This window comes from Dermacentor andersoni, chromosome 1 (genome assembly GCF_023375885.2).
Source record: "Dermacentor andersoni chromosome 1, qqDerAnde1_hic_scaffold, whole genome shotgun sequence".
NCBI lineage: Eukaryota > Metazoa > Arthropoda > Arachnida > Ixodida > Ixodidae > Dermacentor > Dermacentor andersoni.
In genome coordinates, this window is record NC_092814.1 from 49,626,367 (window position 1) to 49,647,665 (window position 21,299).

Consider the following 21,299-nt stretch of genomic DNA (forward strand, 5'->3'; position numbering starts at 1 on the left):
GGTAACAGTGGCTACCAATGGTGGAGTGTCCGTGAGCAGTGACGCGAAAAGCACGTGACAGGGCACGTGGAGGAGCTCAAGCGGGCGACGCTTTTCTAGCCGGCGGCAACCAGTGACGAATGAACTTATGGAAGCTTGCATTTGCGCGCTAAATAAGCTGTGCGTGATTGTGCTTTCCTTATCTTTGCCTCTTTTGTGTGTGGTGGGACCCATATGGACACGGATACAAGTAATGAAACGGCAGTCTGTTTCTCGTTTGTGGCGCCCGCAGCTGTATAGGCATGCATGCTCAAGGTTTGGTTTTGTGCTTCTTCGGTGAAAACCAACCTCATATCTACTAGAACCAAGAAGCCGCTGCCATTCTGTACAAATGTCTTGAGGAGAAAATGGGACGAGAGTTTGACAAAGCTGACAAAGCCTAGTCACAAGGCTATTTACATGTTAGTGGCCCGCACTGCACCCGGAATGCCTGGCGGCATTCGAGAACGAGAGCCACTGACAGACCTGTTTTGTACTCATTTCATGCGACATTTTGATACTACATATTCTTTCCGGCAATAGTTCTAGATGCCTGTAGTTGGGGGTGGCTGTTGAACAGTAGCTGAAACCAAAGTTAACATGGGTAATAATGACAGTGTATTTGTACATGAACAAGTCAAGAACTGGTGTCGCTCTTGGAGAACCGAAAAATCTAGCTGCATCTTGCACTTGTTAAAACAGGGATAATTGAAGCTTCAGCACCTTCTCTAGTGACTGCGGAAACCCTACTGGTGCTCTCTGCAAGCGGCACTCGTCGCTAGCAGCAGGCGTTGCATGAAGAGGGTGCATGTGAAACAAAGCCGCATCAGCCCACCACGGTGCCGCTCACTGCAGAGTCGCTTACATGTGAAACAGGCTTTAAGCAGTGAAGCTTACACAAAGTATTGCGGTGAAGCATACCATGATTTGAAGGGGCAATTATCACGGGACATATTGTGTACTCCTTAATTATAGTACATGCGTGCACCTGGCGTCTCCTATCAGAGTACGAGCACCGATATGCCTAATAAGTGTACTAGCAGACCTTTAGAGCTATTTTGGATGTTCCTATGGCGATATGAGCCCTTGGGGGCGCTAAAAGACATGCATTTATTTTTTTCGGACATTCTCGCGGCCCCTAGGGAGTTTGAAAATCGGACGTTGACTGTACATCACGTATGCTTCACCATATAATGCCAATGTAGAGCGACAAAGCTGACTTTTGGGAACTGTTATTATTCAACACTTGACCCTTGCTGTGCTTTCCACACTTAGAAGCCATCAGCAAGGATGATGAAGGCGTAGTCGGCGCCATTGATGACAGTGAATTCTTCTGTAGCTGCGCAACTATCACCTCCAAAGTCGACGAAGAAGATGGTGGCTTGCGTGCAGGTAGCATGAAAATGGAACATGTTAGCATGCTTGACCTGAGCAGCCACAATGTTGGTCGCTCCCGAGATCTCACGGCACCTGGCCTAAATAAACCGTGGCTATGGTGGCTACCTCTTCGTGCCGCCTCCCACAAATTGGTGACTCGGACGACTGAGCCCAGTCATGCCAGCATTGACACACCAACTCAGCCAAGGCGAGTGACATGGCTTCACGCAGTCCAGCAGTTGTTTCCGCGGTTGTAGGGTGTCCGGTAATTCCACATCGACATGCCGGACATCTGGTTCATCCAGCTGGACAGCCATTTTCTTCTCAACAAGGTTGCAGACTTCAGCTGCGTTCCAGGCTTGGGCTGTCATCCCCCGGCCCTGACATTTACGTGGACTTGCAGGCAGCTGTCCTTGCTCACTAAGTCACCTCGAGCACTCAGTCTCCAGCTGGCGCTCCATCACAACAGTTCTCGCCATCTGAACCATCGCGTCATTCCGCATCTTGCCGTACCCTATTACCTGCGTCCACCTGTGCCGATCGTCAGCACGTGCTGGTCTCCGCATTTAACCTCTACTCGGTTCGTGAGCCTCCTCTCCAGCTCAAAGGCAGCTGCACGACGACTCTTTCTAAGGAATTCACTGGGCTAAACGCCAGAGCTTTCAGCTAATCTAGGGTGCATCGCTCTTCTTCCTTGGATGTTCTCGCAAGCTGTCAGCTTTCTGTTCGGGGGCACCTCACTCATCACCGATTCAGAGGCTCTCTCACCGTCTCAACTAGGCGCAAATTTCACAGTCGCATGCATGGCGACATCACAAGCACAACCTTCGCGATGCCTTCAGCGACCACCGCAACCCTGATGCTATTGGCATTCGAGATTTCACCACAAGCAGCAGCAGGCAAGCCTTCCGATGTTCTGTGCTCACACTTTTGGCGGATGCATGGCCTACCGAAGTTTTGCAGGAGGAGCTCTGCCATCAGGTTTCTTCAGCTCGAGCATCACTTCTACGTCTACATTGTAAGTGACCAACACTTACGCTATCTCCACGCAAGTCCCGCACTGCCAGACGGTCTGCTTTTGGAGCTCTGACTTCTACAGTCTCGAGCATCTACAAGGACCTGCGGCACATCACGCTTTTCGTACTATGGCATCACTGTGGCTGTGCATCGCTCACAACCTACGCTACCGGTGCTGCCTGGTACATCTCTCCCAGACTGCATGAACCCAACACTACACGCGACGACAAAAACAACACAAAAGTTTTTTTTATGTGCCCAAATTACGATCTGATTGTGAGGCACGCCGTAGTGGGGGACTCCGGAAATTTGGACCATCTGGGGCTCTTTAACGTGCACCTAATTCTAAGTGCATGGGCGTTTTCGCCCCCATCGAAATGCAGTCACTGTGGCCGGGATTTGATCCCGTGACTGTGCTCAGCAGCCCGACACCACTGCCACAAAACAACCACGGCAGGTACGACAACACCATCTACACACTTTACCTGAGCTCCTTTACCTGGACTTTGCCATTGGACTTTATTTCAGTCGTGTTTCGCACTAGGAGGGGGGCCCTGTAGCAGTGCAACTTATCGCCTCCAAAGCCGGCGAGGAAGAAGAGGGCTCACGTGCAGGTAGCGCAGGAATAGAACATGCTAGCGCGCTCGACCTGAGCGGCCGCGGTGTCGGCTGGCTGCTCCAGAGATCCTGCTGCACCATGGCTGGCTGGCCTAAATAAACTGTGGCTACAGTGGTTACATCTTTGTGCCACCTCCCACACTTTTAATAAAAAGAAACACTGCACCGAACAGCATTAAGTTTAGTAGCGAACATTGAAGCAGCTAGGCCTAGCGTTGCTGCGGTGGTGACTACGACTGTCGGTGGGTTAGTGTGTAAGGGTGCTGGTTCGAGGCTGTGAGATCATCAAAATAGTGGCCCTGGCGACTTCGTTTAATGCGGTTTCGGACCTGCAGTCACGTGAAATATCAAGAAAATAGGACAGCGATGGGTTTCAGTGTCCGCACAGTCAGGCCTTCTTACAGATTGGCTCTATAGCAGTGGTCTCAAGTTCATCCCCGACACCAGGCCAAATCCAGTCTACTTAGCTCCTCGACGGTCACACTGCTAGGCTTGTGGTACCCCCCCCACTGTTTCTCAGTGCTTGCCTGCAATTTACACGGAAATTCTTGCCAATCAGTTAGCACATGGGAAAGGGAGCCACGGTTGACACTGCATGCCGATGGGTCAGTGCGGGTGTAACTCGACTCGAGGGAACAATGGTTTGCAAAACTGACTGCTCTGTAGACGCAGGCGAGGGTGCGTCTTCTGCATATGTCTTCCTTAGCATTTGCCTCTGCCATTCGTTTTATTATGCGCGGGGGGGAGGGGGATATGTATCAAACCTGCACTTCCAAGCAGGAAGTCATCTTTATTCGTGCCTAATCTTGTTAGTGTGCTATTATCATTGTGAAAGGTCTGTTAGTGTGGGTTATCTTATCGCCTATGTTTGTAGCTTTCTGGCACGAAAACTCCTATGTCTACCTTGCTACAGAAAGGAACGCTGAGAGTTGGGCGAGTCAGAAAACGGGCGCCAGCGCAGTCAAATTGAAAAGCGGGGGTGCACAGTTAACCCTTTGAGAGTCTATTTTTTTTGCCATATGCGACCGCCCAGGGTCGATTTTTTTTATTGCAGATTCCAATTCTTCTCAGGGACTTATTTTGAAAAAAAATTTACCGTAATTTTTTTAGGGTGACCGTAAAGTGAGAAAATGTTTTGCGTTGGTATATATGTACTCTTCATTCATGAATAACAACAATAAAAAAAGGAAATAAACTTATTAGAATTAAAAATTTGATGCATTGTTATACACATAGTTCAAGGCTTTGAAAATGTGCACAGGAGAATATTTCGCAAGACTCAAATGTTCCTGCTCTTACACTAATATGTACAGCCATAGTGTAATCGAACTGCGTAGGTGTGTGTGCACTCAAGAAAACTGTGTGGTTGTGTGCCTGTCAAAAAAGCAAAACGTGGGACGAACTTCCGCTAATCTTTATCTTATCGCCAACCAGAGGCGTATGCTCAGCGGCATCCTTCCTATGCCCATCCCAGTGAGCACTAAACGAGCGAGAAACAAGCGGTCGCCCTTTCAGCGATTAGTAACGAGATAGCCATCAGTTTTGCAAGTGCAAGAAGCCGAAACCGCCCGCGGAACAAAACCCAAACCGCTGCGCGCCAATGTGCGAGTGGTAGTATATAGACGTGCGGGAGCAAACTAGCTCTAAAACAAACCATGCAACGAAAAACGAGAGAGGGATGCACACGAAATAAATTCCCTGTATTCCCACGTAGTGGCAGCACATGACAGAAAAAGAAAGTTAGGAAATTGGTGCGCTTTTTAAACGTACAGATGGTGCCGTAAATATACGTCATCGACAATTTTGGACCCTTTCACGGCACCGTATATTTACGTCATTGACCGTGAAAGGGTTAAATGGGGCCATGCTGGCAGCACCCGAGACTTCTGCGGGCCGTGTGTTTGAGACCCCCGCTGAGACTTCTGCTGTTCCGCGAAGGTGTCCGAATTATTGGGCGTGTCCAAAAAATCGGTTGTTGACTACGTACACGCTTTGCACGGGTCACTTCTAATGGTAGTGCTTGTTTGTTAACAGTAAACCAGACAGATGCCGTGTAGAGTCATGTATAGCTGGGTACAAAGCTCGGTGCACTTGATAACTGCAGTCAGCTGTGCAGGTTGTAGGTGCTGTTGTATATAATCTTTATTAAAAATTTCATTCATAGTTGTAGGTGCAGTTATTCAATAACTGCACCTACACCTATAAGCCACTTTGTTACATTTTGAGGGGGAAGATATGTCTTTCAGTGAAAAAAGCAATGAATCTAGCATAGTTGTGCAAAGCCATAGCTGTAGTTGCACATTGGTGTGCTTTGTTGATCTCAACCTGTAAACCTGCTGGAGTGGCTCAATGGCTGTGGCATTCTGCTGCTGCTGTGTGTGAGGTCATGGGTTCAATTTCGTCTTATAGCTAGACTTTGACTTCATATGTTAAACCGTTTAACTTAATTAAAAACGTTTTAGCCTGTGCAAGTCTGTACAGTGGTATCAGTTTGTGGTGATTAGCAGGTTCATTTTTGTGAAGAAACCTCAGTTAAAAGTGTTCATGTTTTTATTTTTAATCACCCCTACATTTTGCACAAAATGCTGGAAAAGAACGGTGTGGCTATTACACTGATGTGTATGGTACATGCATGATAGTAATAACTGAACCTACAATTCTGGAATGAAGTTTTTATGTACTAAATTATGTTTATTGTTTACCTAAAGCTGCACTGTTTCCTTTTTGGGGTTGAAATGCTACCTTCTAGTGAAGAAAGCAATGAATATAGCTTAGCTGTATGGAGCCGTACTCGCACATTAGTGTGCCCCGCTGAAGCACTTTTGTAATATTGTCTTAAATAAACAAATTAGTGTTGCCTTGCACATGTGTGACTAAACTAATTAGAGGCTCGATTGCGCAACATTTGGACGACACACACAGAGGAGAAACACCTAACACACAGCGCTGTGGTGTGTGTTTCTTTTCTGTGTGTGTCATCCAAATGTTGTGCAATCGAGCCTCTAATATGCTATACCAACACACCCAGTCCTCAACCTTGGTAAACTAATTAAATGTTAGCAAGCAGACACATGGCAGAGCTTTGAGGGAGTAGACCTTTCTGCTCTTCTTCCCCTGCCACAGAAAAACTGCTTCCACCAGTTGACACTGAGCCGCATTTCCTGTACTTCTGATCAGCACTCGTCAGAAGCAATGTGTATGAGTTTGGCTGCGGAAGCAGCTTATGAGGAACACCTTGACAATCTGCTTGCAACTGGTTAAGACTTGGTGCACTTGATTTTGTGTGTGCTTACAGTGCAGTATGAAGAAATCTTTCATGCACCCAAAAGCTCAACTGAAATTTTTCCGAGTGACCTAGGCTGCCACATACAGTGAAACCTGCTTGACAGGAAACTGGCATAACTATGTGCTGAACAGCAGTATACACTAACCGCCAAGTACAAATTTGAATTTCTTTATGTGTGCCACAACAAGCAAAGTAAGAAATGTGATGCTTCAGTAAATGTTACCTAAAACATGCATCTTTTTTTGAAACCGTTGAAAAACAACCTAACCTCTTTTGCACAATCATGCGGTAGAGGACAGGTGATACTACCAAGCAGTATCTTGAAACTTTGGTAAGAAGTACTGCAGCATAGCAGATGGTCTATTGATTTTTTCGTACATCTGCATGTGGGAAAAATTTTCCTATATCTGCATTAGTCTACATGTGGCCATACGGACAAAGATATTTTTGCTTGCTACCGTGTGCACTGTGGTTAGTTACTTAATCTGGCCATAATCTGACTTCCCTTCATTTTCCAGGGCGAAAAGGATGTTTTTGTAGCTGGTGTGGACCCACTACTTGTGAAGTTCACTAGGATAGGTCACACGCAGAAGTGGGCCAAGTCAATGCAGAAAACATGTCACAAGCTAGATGTTAAAGCACTTGCTTTGGCCAAAGGACAACTCCTGTCTGGAGGTAAGCAACCTTGCTTTGTAAGGATTTGTTGAGCTTCATTTGCTGCTACTGTTACCTTGCCCTTGGTTTGTGTTTCATGCTTATGTGACTAATCAAATGTCAGCATCCCAGTGATATTTGTCACTTTTGTGGTACATGTATTACCTACCTAGCCTTGGCAAAAGTATACTTGTTTGGACATTGTTTTTATTTGCGGGAAATTAGATGCATGGATAATACTATCCGAATATTTGGAATAAATTTCAGTTAATAACTTTCAGTTGAAATCTTAAATTTTCCAAGTGCTTGGTTCTCTACAAGGTGGGCAACATAACTAAAGCCTATCCGTCAGGAGGAAACGTCTCACATATTCAAGGATAAAACTGATGCTGTGGTGCCTTCATTCGGACATAAGCAGCTATTTGCAAGAGTGGCCACAGTGTTTATCTTATCAACCGTTTTTGTGCCATGCTAGTATCCTGAATTCTGGCCAGAAACATGACATTTTTTTTTTGCTGTGGAATCATTTAAGAAAAACAATGTACACAATATTTTAAGCCTTTGATTGTATAAAATCTCCACCATTTATTTGCAAAAGCTAAACTTAACAGCGCTATACCATATACCACGCAATCGGTATAAAACAATGGCTCACTTGGGTCCTTCACATCAAGACACCAGAATGGGAAGCGAGGTGAGCGTGTCCTTGAGGGTCATTCTGTACCTTTTGTTTTTACCACTATATGCATGGGGGCCATCAGAAGTGCGGTTCTCGTCTTCATTTTTCACGATTTGACAACAAGCTGAATGCATGGAAATTCCAAGGGTCATATTTGTTTGAACAGCTGAACGTGTCATTTTTGAAGCATTACTAAGAATTCATTGCAAAGTTGGCTTTTCTTTGATGGCATGAACAATGCTAGCTGCAGCTGCTGGCAGTGTCTTCTTAAAGCCCCCTCTTGCCAACACACTTTTTTACTTTCTACCTACCATAATCAACTCCTGCATGCGCTGCCTCATGTAAACTGTGGTGCTATCTACTTGAAGTACAGAAAACACTCAGATAAAATCAAATTGTTGGTGGCATTGCAAGGAAATGAAAAGTATCGTCGATGAGCTGCACTCGTCCTTCGCTGTTCTTACCAGAAACACAAAAACAAAGCCAGCTCAGCCATGGCTTGAAAGAAAGGGTTAAATCTGTATAATTTGGAGGACGTATGTTTTTGCAGCACGTTTATCTGTTTGAACTTAGTGACATAGTTGTCAGCTCAGTGGGAAATATCCTCTGCTGCGGAGAGTGTAGTTCAGTTCCTCACAACGTTGTATTGCAACATCTCATTTCAGCATTAATGTAAAGCTTGAACATTACTTTATATAAGTAGGTTATGCATTGAAATTAAGTTTCATGACTGGTATTTTTTTTTCTTGTCTATGGCTTAGGGTGTGACACTTCCTTGGCTGTGTCAACAGAGACATCACTTGTGACACATTGTCCATTCCAGGTATGTCCAGCATTTGTCATGTCCTTAGTGGAACACTCACCATGCCTTATGTGGTTTCTTTAGTGCATGAGAAGCCAACAAACAAAGACGCCAAGGACAACATGGGGGAAATTACTTATACTTACTAATTGAATTAAACAAATGATAAATTAATGGAAATGAAAGTGGATGAAAAAGCAACTTGCCACAGGTGGTGAACGATCCCACGTCTTCACATTACGCGTGCGATTCTCTAACCAATTGAGCTACCGTGGCGCCGTTTCTCCATCCACTTCCTTGGGTATTTATGTTTTACTACTACAACTAACCTCGGGAGTGTTAGCCAGCGCCACCACTCGCAAACCTTGGCCACGGATGTGGAACATCCTTTCTGCCGCCGGCGTCACGAGTACGTGATCTTTCTGGGTGAAGGCAACTGGTCAATAAACCCGCACATGCTACCTGGAGGTGATCTGCGGCAGGTGCAAAGGTGGAGCCCAAATGGCTGGCACCTTGATGCGCATTGTGTTCTTGCACATATAGTGTTAGCGGTTGCATAATCTCAAGTTTACGAGACACCGTGTGAAGCGCTCGGTCACATTGTGACAGCGAGTGTTTGTGGTCATCGAGTGAGATCTGTTCACGTTTTCCTGAGCGCATGTGACCCTGAAAAAACTAAGAAATATTCTTTGTGTAATTCTCGCTTTGCTATTGTTACACACCATTCCCGCATTGTCGTGCATGACGCCACAACGCTCTCTGGCACGGCGCCGAAATGGTGTTGATATTGATGTGGCTTCACACACAAACGCACAGGGCGCTTGGAGGCCATAGTTCTGATCTCTGAGGCTTGTTCTGCCGGGCCGCCTGGTGGGGATGACGCACCGCCGTGATTGTGCGACAAAAAGTGAAAACACCACGTGTTAACTGATACATATACAATAAGCTGGTACGGTTTGTGCGGATACAAAACGCACTATGTTCAATGGCTGCTGAGTCAGGGATTTGACTTTACTACTTTTAAAATCAAACTACTGCTTAAGAGGGTACAGTTTAACAAGGTTTTATTATAGTTGCTGTGCTCAAGCAGTGCTCCCATGTGCTCCTCCTTAGCATGGACTTTATGTCAGCCCATTCCGCCCTGTTTGATTGTGGAAGTGGTGCGCTCCAGCTCGACCTGCCTCTTCACTCTGATGCTTCGCCCACACACATCCACGTTTGTGCTCTGTCGATCACATTCGACTGCCACCACAAGCTGTTATGTACGTGAACTTGACTTCCCTACTTTCCATTTCCGATCGTGATTGCTTGTTGACTGCAATATCCGATGTTCTGTTGGCCCGAAATATTACCATTCCCCACACCCTCGTTACCATCACTAATAACACAGTGTCACTGCCCATCTTGAAGTTTAGCTGGTTGACGCTAGTTCTCCCGGTAGGCATGGCTCTGGCTAACGTCTCTCCCGTCGATGAGCATGCCATTTCTGCATTCGCTGCAGACGATTCGTCGTCTTCCGCTACGGCCACCTCCTTGTCCATTCTACCGATGTCAGTTCTAGCAAAATGATGGCGCCTGACCTCATCCCAGCACATGTTGCCAATCTCCGGCACCTGCTGATGTCCTGTCGCAACATCTTTGACTTTGATGACTGCCTGTTTGGGCCAGACATCCATCGTAACTCATCGGAATCATGCTGGAGATGCCAGCCCCATCCAACGATGTCCATATCGCGTGTCCCATGCTGAGCGGCAAGTGATTCAGTGCAAGGTCGACAAGATACTCGCCTGATTAGACCTGATTAGACCCTTGGTCACTGGGTGCTAAAGTTTCAAGAATACAGCTTTGATGTCCTTTACAAGTCCGGCGTCATGCACCAGGATGCCGATTGCCGGTCGCGTCTTCCCGTGGACCCTCCCGATTCCACTGCCCATGATTCCGACACCTGCGTCCTTGCCATCTCTGACTTGACTGATATACGCAATCAACAGCTCAGTGATGCAAATTTGTGGCCCATCATCGATCATCCACACTCTAATCCCTCCGACCCGTCGCTCCACCTGTTCGTGCATCGGGACAATATTCTCTACCATCACAATACCGACTCTGACGGTTCCTAGCTTCTGCTTGTAGTACCTACGACCCTCTGTTCTACTCTTCTCCATCAGCTCCACGATGCCCGAACAGCTGGCCGCCTCAGAGTATCCCATACATATGACCGTGTGCGGCGTCTATTCTTTTGGCCAGGCCTTTACTGTTCTGTGCGCCGATATGTTTCTGGTTGCAAGTCCTGCCAACGTTGCAAGCGATCGCCCTTGCAGCCTGCCGGCCCACTTCAGCCTATAGACATTCCAACTAGTCCGTTCTACCACATCGGCCTTGATCTCATTGAGCCATTTCCGACTTCTCTTTCGGGGAACAAGTGGATCACTGTAGCTATTGACTCTGACACGATACGCCATCACACGGGCACTGCCGTCCAGGTGCACTACGGATGTTGCTGACTTCCTGCTTCACGACGTCATTCCTTCACCACGGCACTCCACGTCAGCTGCTGACAGATCTCAGTCAGTCTTTTCTTTCATACGTTGTCGATGATATCCTTCGCTCGTGTCACAAGCTAACCACCGCCTACCACCTGCAGACTAATGGACTTGTGGAATGCCTCAACCGCACGCTCATCACGATGCTAGCCATGTACGTTTCAGCAGATCACCGTGATTCGGACAAAAGTTTGCCTTATGTGACATTCGCATACAACCCATCCCACCACGACACTGCCGGCTTTTCCCCCTTTTATCTTGTTTGGCCGTCATCCCACATTGCCCTTTAAGAGGGGGGAGGTGGGTCTTAAAAGTTTTTTTCTTATTTTTGGGTGAATCTTTAATAAACTCCACTGTCTGGGGTAATTTTTCGTGCTGATTTCAGATCTGTAATTAGATTTCTGATAGCTGTAGCAGTTCAAAAAATATTGAGGTCTGAAGTCAAATTAATTTCAAACTCGTTACGGGGCTTTTTGATGATTCCGTCTTGCTAAACGAAAAACTAAATGCATGACACCATTGCTAAAAACCTACTGTAGGGGGTGATGCTATTTTTATTCATTTGGAAGCATCTTGCGGACAAGAAAACAATCTTGCATTTATTATGAAATTTTTTTTCTAATTAGCAGTGATTACTATACCTGAATGTAATTTTCATGATGGCGCAAGAGTAATAAAAATAGCATCACCCCCCAGATCATTTCAATACGAATAAAATGATACCACCCTTGTCATTTTTGGCCAAAAACAACCCAGAAAAAACACCCGTAAGGCGGAGTATAGTGTGCAAAAACATCGAACTGAAATAAACGCATTTGAAGTTTCAAACAAATGTAGCTTTTGCTGAAGTGAATCTACAGCAATACAAATGGCACCATTTTGAAGCTGTGTTTTGTAAGAATGGCCATACTAAATGTGTGACTGCACACTCTCACAATAATAGCACACTGGCCACTGAACTAGCACAAGAAACTTTATTAGGCACCACGCTCTACAAAGAGCATGGTGCCTGGGTTTCAAACCGAAGTGTAGAACTCTGTATGGGCATGAATATAGTTCCAGTGTTGTACATGCAGGCTGCCTGATTGATAGCAGTCTCCATTACAATCAGTGAGGCACTTCTTTTTTTTCAATTGGTAGAATTGACCATGTTACTGAATGAAGGCTCCGAGTGTAAGTAGCCTTCCAAGTCATCTTCACCTGACAGTGGCTGTGGAACTTAGGATCAGAGAGTCAGTGATAGATATGCAGCTGCTAGGTGCTTTCCAGAATTTTACTTTTGTATGATGCCTCGATCACTTTTGCAGCCAGGTGTGTACCAGCCCAAGGGGCTTAGTGAACAGAGCTCATGATGAGGTTCTCTTTATGAAGGGGTGGTATGATAGATATTGTTACGAGCTATCGTGACAATATGATAATAGAGTGAACGCGCAATGTGCTTGGTTGCGAGTCCGAAGTGCCGATGTGCGAAATGCATAGCTGCAGATACAAGGAGCCGACGCGCGATGTGCTTAGTTGCGCAGTTCAAGGTGCCGACGCGCGAAATTCCTAGTCGCGGGCTCGAGGACTCGACCCTCGATGCGCTTATTCGCGCAGTCCGAATTGCCGACGCGCGAAATGCCTAGTCGCGGGCTCGAGGAGTCGACACTCGACGCGCTCATTCGCGCAGTCCTACGTGCCGACGCGCGAAATTCCTAGCCGCGGGCTCGAGGAGTCGACACTCGATGCGCTGGTTCGCACAGTCGGAGGCGCCGATGCACAAAATGATTAGGTGACGGTCCGAGAAGTCCGCGCGCGATGTGCATGATCGCCGAGTCGGAGGCTCCCTATGCGCGAAATATCTTTAGCCGCGTTTCCGAGGATTGCGTGCGCGATACGAATTTGTCACGAATTCGAAACACCGAGTGCTGAAAGGCTTAGCCGCATGTCCGAGGATTCCGCGCGTGAATCTTCGTCGCGAAGTCCGCGTTGCCGACGCTCGGAATGCTTAGCCGCGAGTCTGAAACGTCCACAAGCGTAGGGATCGGCCACGCTACTGCGATGTCCGCGTAGCGCCCGTTTTGTCACGTCGAGATTACGGCGAGTGGAGACGCCAAACTCGCGAGGTGCAAAGAGCCGAGCAGACGACGCGAGCGCCGGACCAATGGCGAACCGCGCTGGAGTCACGTGGCGGGCGCGGCCAATCGCAGACTCCGGCACGACCTTCAATCATTTGCTTTTTGTGCGCTTGTTTCTGTATGGAGGAGATCGTTGAAGCGGCAAATTTGAAGACGGAGAAATGCGCTTTCCAACGAGACAAAGATGGCGGCGCTCGGTCGCGCCGTTCCGGAGATATTGTGGCGTGAAAAACCCTGTTATTTCTTGATTTCCGCGAGATTTTTCGCCACCTTGGCTAATGAAACGAATTTTTTTAGAGCACTTCTAGGTGGTTTACAGGGATGATATTTGGGTATCACACAGAAAAAGGGTTATAGAAACTGAAAATGTGATTTTCAAAAAATCGGTTTTCTGGCCATTTTTCGCGATCTAAAACCCGCGTCCCCCCTTAAGACTACTTCCATCAGCTCCGCACGCTCTTACAAAATATACTCGTCACGCTATTGCTTGTGCTCAAATGGCTTGTAACATCGCACAGGACCATCTCCCTGTCTCGCAGCTGACTCAAAAGGCCCGTTACAATAGCCACCGCAGAACCGTTGAGTTCGAGCCAGGCTCCTTGTTCCTTCTTTGGACCTGTTGCCGCCATGTCGGCCTGTCTTGAAAACTTCTTTCCCGCTACTCCGGGCCCTACAAGGTTTTACGCCAGCCCACTGAGGTGACATATGAGATAACTCCTTCGGATGGTCACTCGTCATCAGTGCCATGCACCGATGTCGTGCATGTGTCCCGTCTCAAGTCGTACGTTTCAGCCTACAGCCTTTCCCTTGTCTAAGCGCCAAGACGGTACTCCAATCGCCGGGGGTTATGTTACACGTCATTTCTGCATTCTGAAGAATGTGCCCAGCAGGACGACGAAGAGGACGGTTGAAAGAGCTCATTCGTGGTTTGTGGTCATTCTGCCATCTTGGCTATGACTTCTCTGTATATATCTTGTAAATATAATTTTGCCTAATCTTTATCTACATCACAGTATCATTATCAATGCTCCACCTTTCTGGCAAAACTGTGCCTTTTTTTTTTACTGGACAAATATCCGTATTCTTTTACACATTTGTTTTTAATTTATGGGCACCATCTGTTGACGGCTGCAGGCACTAAGCACGGTCAGCCGTGGCGAAGATTTACAGCGCTGTACGACACAACACACGCAAATTTGTGACTCTGTGAGCCACGCCATTGCATTGCTCTCGGCGTGATCTGCATTGCATGCGCTGGTTCTTCTAAGCACACTATTATGGCCCGACCTTCTTGTGATTTGTTTATAAGTGCTTACTGACAAGATAGATACTAGCCACCAGGAATGCTCTAGGAATTCATGAAGTTGTTTTTACAGCTGAAACTTTAAAACCTCAAATGAATGAAATTCACGATTTAACAATGTTTTTCGCTGCGAGTACAACTTTGTTATATCGAGGTTCTATACTATAATTTTGTCTGACAGCCAAGTGAGTCATAAGGTGAGTTTTTGAATGCCACGGAATAACATCTGTGCATGTTCTCGCAGTTCTCATCAGTACAAGTGGCAGCATCAAGTGGCTGTATCCTACTCAACTATGGCGAGCACTTGGAGCTGTGGCGCCTCGACTGCACCACAAGTAAAGAAGGACCCTGCAAGACCTCGACGCCCTGTTCAAAACCTGAGCTGCTCGTTCGAGTGAAGGCACGGAATGGGGCTACCTACCACGCAGCAGCTGTGTCGCATGACCACTGCTGGTTGGCTTGCTCAGATGCAGGCAAAGCGCGGCTCTATCAAATTAGCGAGGTTAGTGTGCAGGTTCTCACATATTGCAATTTGATAAAGGTGGAGGTGTGTTGCAGAGGTGTATACATGACATGTTTTACCAAAAAGTACCCTGTAACACTAATTGTCAAGGCTCTGTGATGGCATAGAACAGTGATGGCACTGCTCTGGACGCCCCAGGTCAGGTGGCTGTCTAAGGCAGCTATCTTGAACTCATGCCTAGTATTCACGGATGTCTCACAAACTTGGCGAGTCTCGGGCAACTACAGTAGGTTATCACTCCTGCAAGCCCGTATGATTCCAGGTGATCGTGGACCTCACATGAACTGAGTGGGTCCCAGCAGAGTACCTAAGTTGCCTGCTCCAGGTGGCTGAGGGCCTCAAGGAAGTTGCGAACCTCACTCAACACAGCTTGTATATTGCTGTCTGTTGTGCTGTTGTTTACTGTTTGGTTGCCTATTTCTTCATCAAGCTTTTGGCCATGCCCTCTTTGCATTGCCATATGTGGGCCAATCATGGCATGCCATGTCTTGGCAGCAATGCTTGGCCATCTCTGAGTTGCCCTCGTAACAAACGTGTTCATGTTCTTGCTCCCCTTCCAGATGTAAATGGCTTTGAGTCTTTGGCATTTGTTTGTATTTTTCACTTCAAATACAGTAGACTTCCGTTAATTCAACTCCAGTTAGTTCGATTTTTCTGTTAATTCGATCCCAGCCGGTGCCCATGCATTTCTATGTGCCCAAACTTCCATTATTTTGGTGCTAAAATTGGCCTTCGCTGGATAATGCAAACTTGACCAGTCAACACGAACACACCTGACTCCTATGGTGACCCCGACAGCGACCCCTTTAGTGGCAGCGTCTGTCTTGGCAAAGCTTAGAGGATAGTGAAGGTGTTGAACAAACGTCAGCTCTCGTTGAAAGTGCCTATTGTGCCCTGCCCTAGGACGATTTTCAAGCTATAATGTTAGGTTACAATGTTTAATTACAATATTTACCTGGTTCTAATGCGCACCTTTTATTTAAAAAAAAAAAAAATTGGGCCGGAAATTGCCTGCGCGATGCTATCTGGACATGAAACCGAAACCACTTTCGCAACGTTCGCATGCTTTGCAGCATAACACAGATGTGTTGCGCTGAAGTTGGCTTTAGAAAACAGGAGCACTAAAAGGCGCTTGTCCCGGGTTTGAATTCCGGACCAGGACAAATTCTTTTTCAGTTACGAAGCTTTGTATATGAGAAACCCGTGTGGGTTCCCTTTGTAGCTTCGTGCTACCTGCGGGTGGGTGTAAATTTTTCCTTTTGTGAACCTTCCTCCACCTTGCGGAATTCCACAGAACTGATTTCCCATTACCTCAAGCCTGTGAATATATAATTTCAATGAAATTCATACGGTTGGAAGTGCAAGTTACGTAGGCATGCCAGCAAGGGCTGAACTGCATCGTCATGGCATGTACCATTGCACTCTCACTGTTGAGGCCGACACTTTATTCATGTACACACGCAGGCAAAAGCTTGGAGGCTAGTGGTGCTGCAATTCTTTTTTCAGAGCCTGAGAATGTTGGCTGAAGTCAAGTGGTATAGGCTACATGCACTTGTTTGACCAATGCAATGTAGTGAAGCAATTTCATGTTGTAGAGCTGGGCTAGAAGAAATGAAAGAATTTTCCACATACTGTGCTCCATCTTTTGGTTGTGTCTGTACATTCTTTCTCATGAGCAGCTGTTCACTTGTCTTATGATGTGTGCTCCTGTTGCCTGATATAGGCATAAAATGTGGCTGTGTGACTAAATCGCAGGCCAAAGATGGAGGCATATTATTTGATTTGGGATCTTATGTCTCTTGAACTTCCCACTCAAGTGCCTGGGTTAGTGATCTTTAAAGCAGCACTTCAAGCCCATTATGGGCTGGGAGGTGGGATGAAGGGGAGTCATTGTCAAACGGAAGCAAGTGAACAAGTATGTCTAGAAGAAATAAGGTCACGCCCGAGTAAATCATGACTAGTGACAGCTGTTGCATGATGCTAGATAGCACAGCACTATGGTATGCTTAAAACATATGCTGCTGACATCACTTTCTCTAGAATAAGCAAAAGGATGTGCTGTGTGGTCCAAAAATGTCTTGATTTTGCTATACTGCCTGATGATGTGATGCCTATTTTGCCATTGCAGGTTAATGGGTCTAGTCTCGACTGCAACAAGGTCTCCACCTTTAATGAACAGATGGGCCCTGCCAAGAAACTGATGTTCAGTCCTGATGGCTCATATTTGGTGGCATTGAGTTCTCACGGAAGTGTCCATGTGTTCAGCTTGCCACCCAGACTCCTCTACACTCTTCCATCCAGAGCAGGTAGGCACACCTCTGTCAGTTTGTTTTGCTTTTTCTTGGAGCTCGAACTCCAAAAAGGTGTATGGCTTTTATTCATACAACTTTACATACAATATAAGCCAATTTTATGAACTTTTTTGTGTTATGAATGAATTGTAATTCCCTCCAACAAACTAAAATAGTCTGTGTAATGCAGTCTTACAAAGTATATCCAAAGGGAAGAGGTATAGACACAAAGTGGACATGCCAAATTTCATGCTTACACCTGTGGGGGAAGAGGAGGAGGGGGGGGGGAGAGAAAAGTGTGTAGTTAATGGGACCCTGAAATTATTTTTATTGTTATATATGAATTCACTGAGTCAGTAGATTCCATTCTTGTGGTCATCGGCGACCAAATTCAAGTGCTCTGTGTAAACTGTGCAAGTTTTTATTATGTTTTAAACATCTATGTTGCTATAGATCACAGTTGTGCTGCTTCCTGTGTTTTTACCTGCCTCTGCTGTACTTACTGTGTGTTTTGAACTCCTGTACACTGACGCACTTGGTATGTTGAGTGCGGTGGCAAGCTGCAACCCTGTAGTTGTCCAAAAGGGGCCACAATCACTTCTCGTGAAGTTGGAAAGATTCAATGCAAATGAATTGGCACTGATTTGGCAGGTGCTACCATACAAAACCTTAGAGCTGAAGGGCAGTACGTGCAATGTAGAAAACATGAGCAAGGTACGTTTTTCAGTTTTGCTCGCTGCAAATATGGATGGCTTGGGCAAATCATGGCCATTCATTATCGGCAAGAGCACGGGGGACAGGGTTTCGCCAAGAATGTGAAGGTCTCCTGGTTCTATACACATTCCGCAAAAATTCGTAGATGACACTCAATCTTTTCACTGTGTGGGATGCCAAACGATGTCTGATGACCAGGTTTGTTTTGTTCAAGAGCTCCCTAACTGGGATCTGCAAAGGGCATCTTAGGATTCCGAGAGCAGCCACGTATACAGTTAAACCTCGATATAACCAACTTCAATATAAGGAAATTGTTGATATAACAAAGTATTTAACTTTTCATAACCTCTTGTCCATAGAGCACTATGTATTTAGAGCCTCAATATAACGAACTTTCACTGCCGTCGCAAAGGAATGCCAAGAGAATAAATGGAAACTTTTGCGGATGTGAATGGTCGAATGATTGAATTACATGCGGTTGCTTGCAAACACACCTCTCAAATTGCATGCCGTGGAGCTGCATCATGTTCTGTATAAAGTCCAAGTGCGATAAAATCCTATGGTGCACCGCGCACTGTGTGCTTTAGGTGCGAGTGAATGTGTGCGAGGGTGAGACAACAAAGATAGTGGCTTCACGCGTGCTGCCTTCCCATGTGATCAAAAAGAAAGAGGTGGAAGGGAGCGAGCTCGCGGTAACGCAATCAAGTGCGTGGGAGGGGTGGGTGTGCGAAGGGGGGAGGGGGTAAGTTGGTACACGTCTCAATGTTTGACGTGCATCTCAACCATGGCTGTAAGCGCGGCTGAGCGCATACGCACCGTGCACCCCGCTTTAGAGGTAATGCGCCGCATGTGCAAAGAGTGGCCGTGCCGAGACGGCCCACGAGTTTAGTATTGGAGGTTGCGTGATTTCGAGTTTCAGTGACCCGTTGGAGCGAGAAGCGAAGCATTCGCTCCCTGCTGCCGGCGTTTTTCATGATAGTGTAGACACACCTCAGTGCGGGCGATGCAGGGGCGCATGTGAAAGTGTGGCTGGCTTTGCTTAATTCATGTACTTAGATTTAGGTGCACGTTAAAGAACCCCAGGTGGTCGAAATTTCCGGAGTCCTCCACTACGGCGTGCCTCATAATCAGAAAGTGGTTTTGGCACGTAAAACCCCATAATTTTTTTTTTCGCTTAATTCATACCGCTGATGTGAAGATGTGTTCAATGTGGCATGAAACTGCATCATTCATTGCCGGCTTCCAAAATCATCAAAGTAAATTGTTTTCTAATTCAAATTTGCTTTTTTCTATTGCCCAATAATTCGGAAAACTCTGCGGCTCCTTTCCATGTAAGGAAAATCGATGGGCGATTATACTTATTTGCATAAAAGGTCGAATTTCAATACAAAGAAATTTCGATATAATGAAGCAAATTGACGATTTTACCAATTTCATTATACAGTTGAGGACCCACTTATAACGATACCGATTTTAACAATATATCGGCTATAACAACGAGAAGCTGCTGCACCGTAAACTTTTGTATGTTTTTCAAGGTGAAATAACCTGCCCACTACACTGGCCCGATGCCGCAGTGTCGGTTTGTAATCATGAGGTCTGGCTGCTGGGTGTTCGTGCCAAAAGGTAGTGACATGCGAAATCCTTGAAAAGAAAAAAAGAAAGTGAGAAATTCGAGCCACTGAACGATGGCCTGCTGCTCCAACAGCTGCCGCGCTCTCCTTTTCCAGCCTTCTCCATGCAGCTCTCTCCTGTCGCTTTTCCAGTCCTCCGAACACGAATGGGCTGCGGCCATAGCTCTTCGCCGCACCACCCTCTGAAACATAAATGGACTGCGCCAACTGCGCTGCTCCCAGATTGCTTGCTGGCTCCTCATTCAGCGTAGTTCTGCAAACAGCTTAATCGCTCGTGTTCATCTTTGTTGGTTGCATCAAAATCCCTGGCCACATGGTTTCTCAGCCTCATTTGACTTGTCGCTGAAATGGAAGATGGCTGGTCCGCCCGCTGATCATCGGCAATGCATGGCGTTGCTGGTGAAAAGAAAGCACATGGCTATTGATTTGGAAACTAAGTGCTTCTAACCAATGAGGTGATTGTCGCGAACGTGCTTGCATCGGATAGCGACAGCGACGGCAGTGATGACACGGTAGGGCAGGCTGCCTGAACGTTGTCCTTATAGGAGGCCCGGCGGATGATTCAGTCCCTCAGGTACTTCGTTTTCGTGAGCAACGTTCTGCTGCACTACTTGGAGCACCTGGATGCCTTGGAGAAGGATTTCAGCAAGCTTCGCGTAAAGCATGCAAGGCTGACGCATGTAGGGTTTTTTTGTGCAAGCCAGTGAGAAATATGTGGCGAGATGCTTGTGGCGATCTCGCCTCAGCGTTTGTTCTGGATTTCTCAAGCTGACAGGCTGCCGTGACAACCTTCTCACATTTTTTAAAAGGCTCCTTTTGGGGCCGCCAAAGCTTTCGCTCGGCAGAGCTCGCATATCGCTTGCCACCCTGACCCCTCTTTGCAGTTGTTATAGCAGTGCCATTCTTTAATACCAACAGCCATGGCTTGTTGCATGCGATTGGAGCGCCCAGGAAGGAGTTAAACGAGCAAACACAATCGGCAGTCGGATGGAGGAAGGTGGTGGGTAGGGGCACTGGCCTCACAGCCATTATAGTTTTCTCACAACAGCTCTGCCATCCTCCTATTTTGATTTTTTCATGCAACCCGGTTATAACAATTATCGGTTATAACAATGGAATTTTCGTGGCACTTGAATATTGTTACAAGTGCGTTTCACTGTATCAACATTTAACTGTATACAGTCGACTCTCGTCGGACCCTGATAATACGACAAAAACGTCCATTTTATCCGAAGTCAGTAATATCCGAAACGCCTCACTTCAGAAACTTTCGTCGCGATTTCTAACAAGTTTATTGCATAGAGTGAGTGACGAACATCCAAGATAAAAATAAAAAACCAAAAGAAGGCGCAGTTTCGCCCGAAAGGCGAAGCATCGATTGCAATAGCAAATTAAGCAAGATAGGCATGGTAGCAGCAGCGAGCAAATTGACCTTTGTGCTGTCTCACTCAACGTGAACTAAATGTCGAAAGCACAGCACATGCGAAGCTATCTGCACTGGCCCACTTTTTCCACATCGCAGGTCACTTTGAAGATGAGGCCAACGCGGGTGCGCACTTTGTTTACATCGCAGATCACTTTCAAGATACGGCACTCGCGTGTACATGCACTTTGTCCACATTGCAGATCGCTTTAAATATACGGCGCCCACGTGGGCGAGCACTTGTTCACATCCCAGATCGCATTCAAGATATGGCGGCCGCGCCGTAAGCAGCAGGGGCTG

General features: G+C 46.5%; 1 protein-coding gene across 1 annotated transcript in view; it reads left to right on the top strand.

Moving 5' to 3' along the window:
* Positions 1-21,299, top strand: part of LOC126545537 (U3 small nucleolar RNA-associated protein 4 homolog) — a 77,901-nt gene that overhangs the window by 26,551 nt on the left and 30,051 nt on the right. Inside the window, exons 9-12 of the mRNA XM_050193451.3 lie at positions 6,835-6,991; positions 8,411-8,472; positions 14,659-14,916; positions 17,066-17,243. Of these exons, the coding sequence (XP_050049408.2) occupies positions 6,835-6,991; positions 8,411-8,472; positions 14,659-14,916; positions 17,066-17,243 (655 nt within the window). The remainder of the gene's footprint in view (positions 1-6,834; positions 6,992-8,410; positions 8,473-14,658; positions 14,917-17,065; positions 17,244-21,299) is intronic.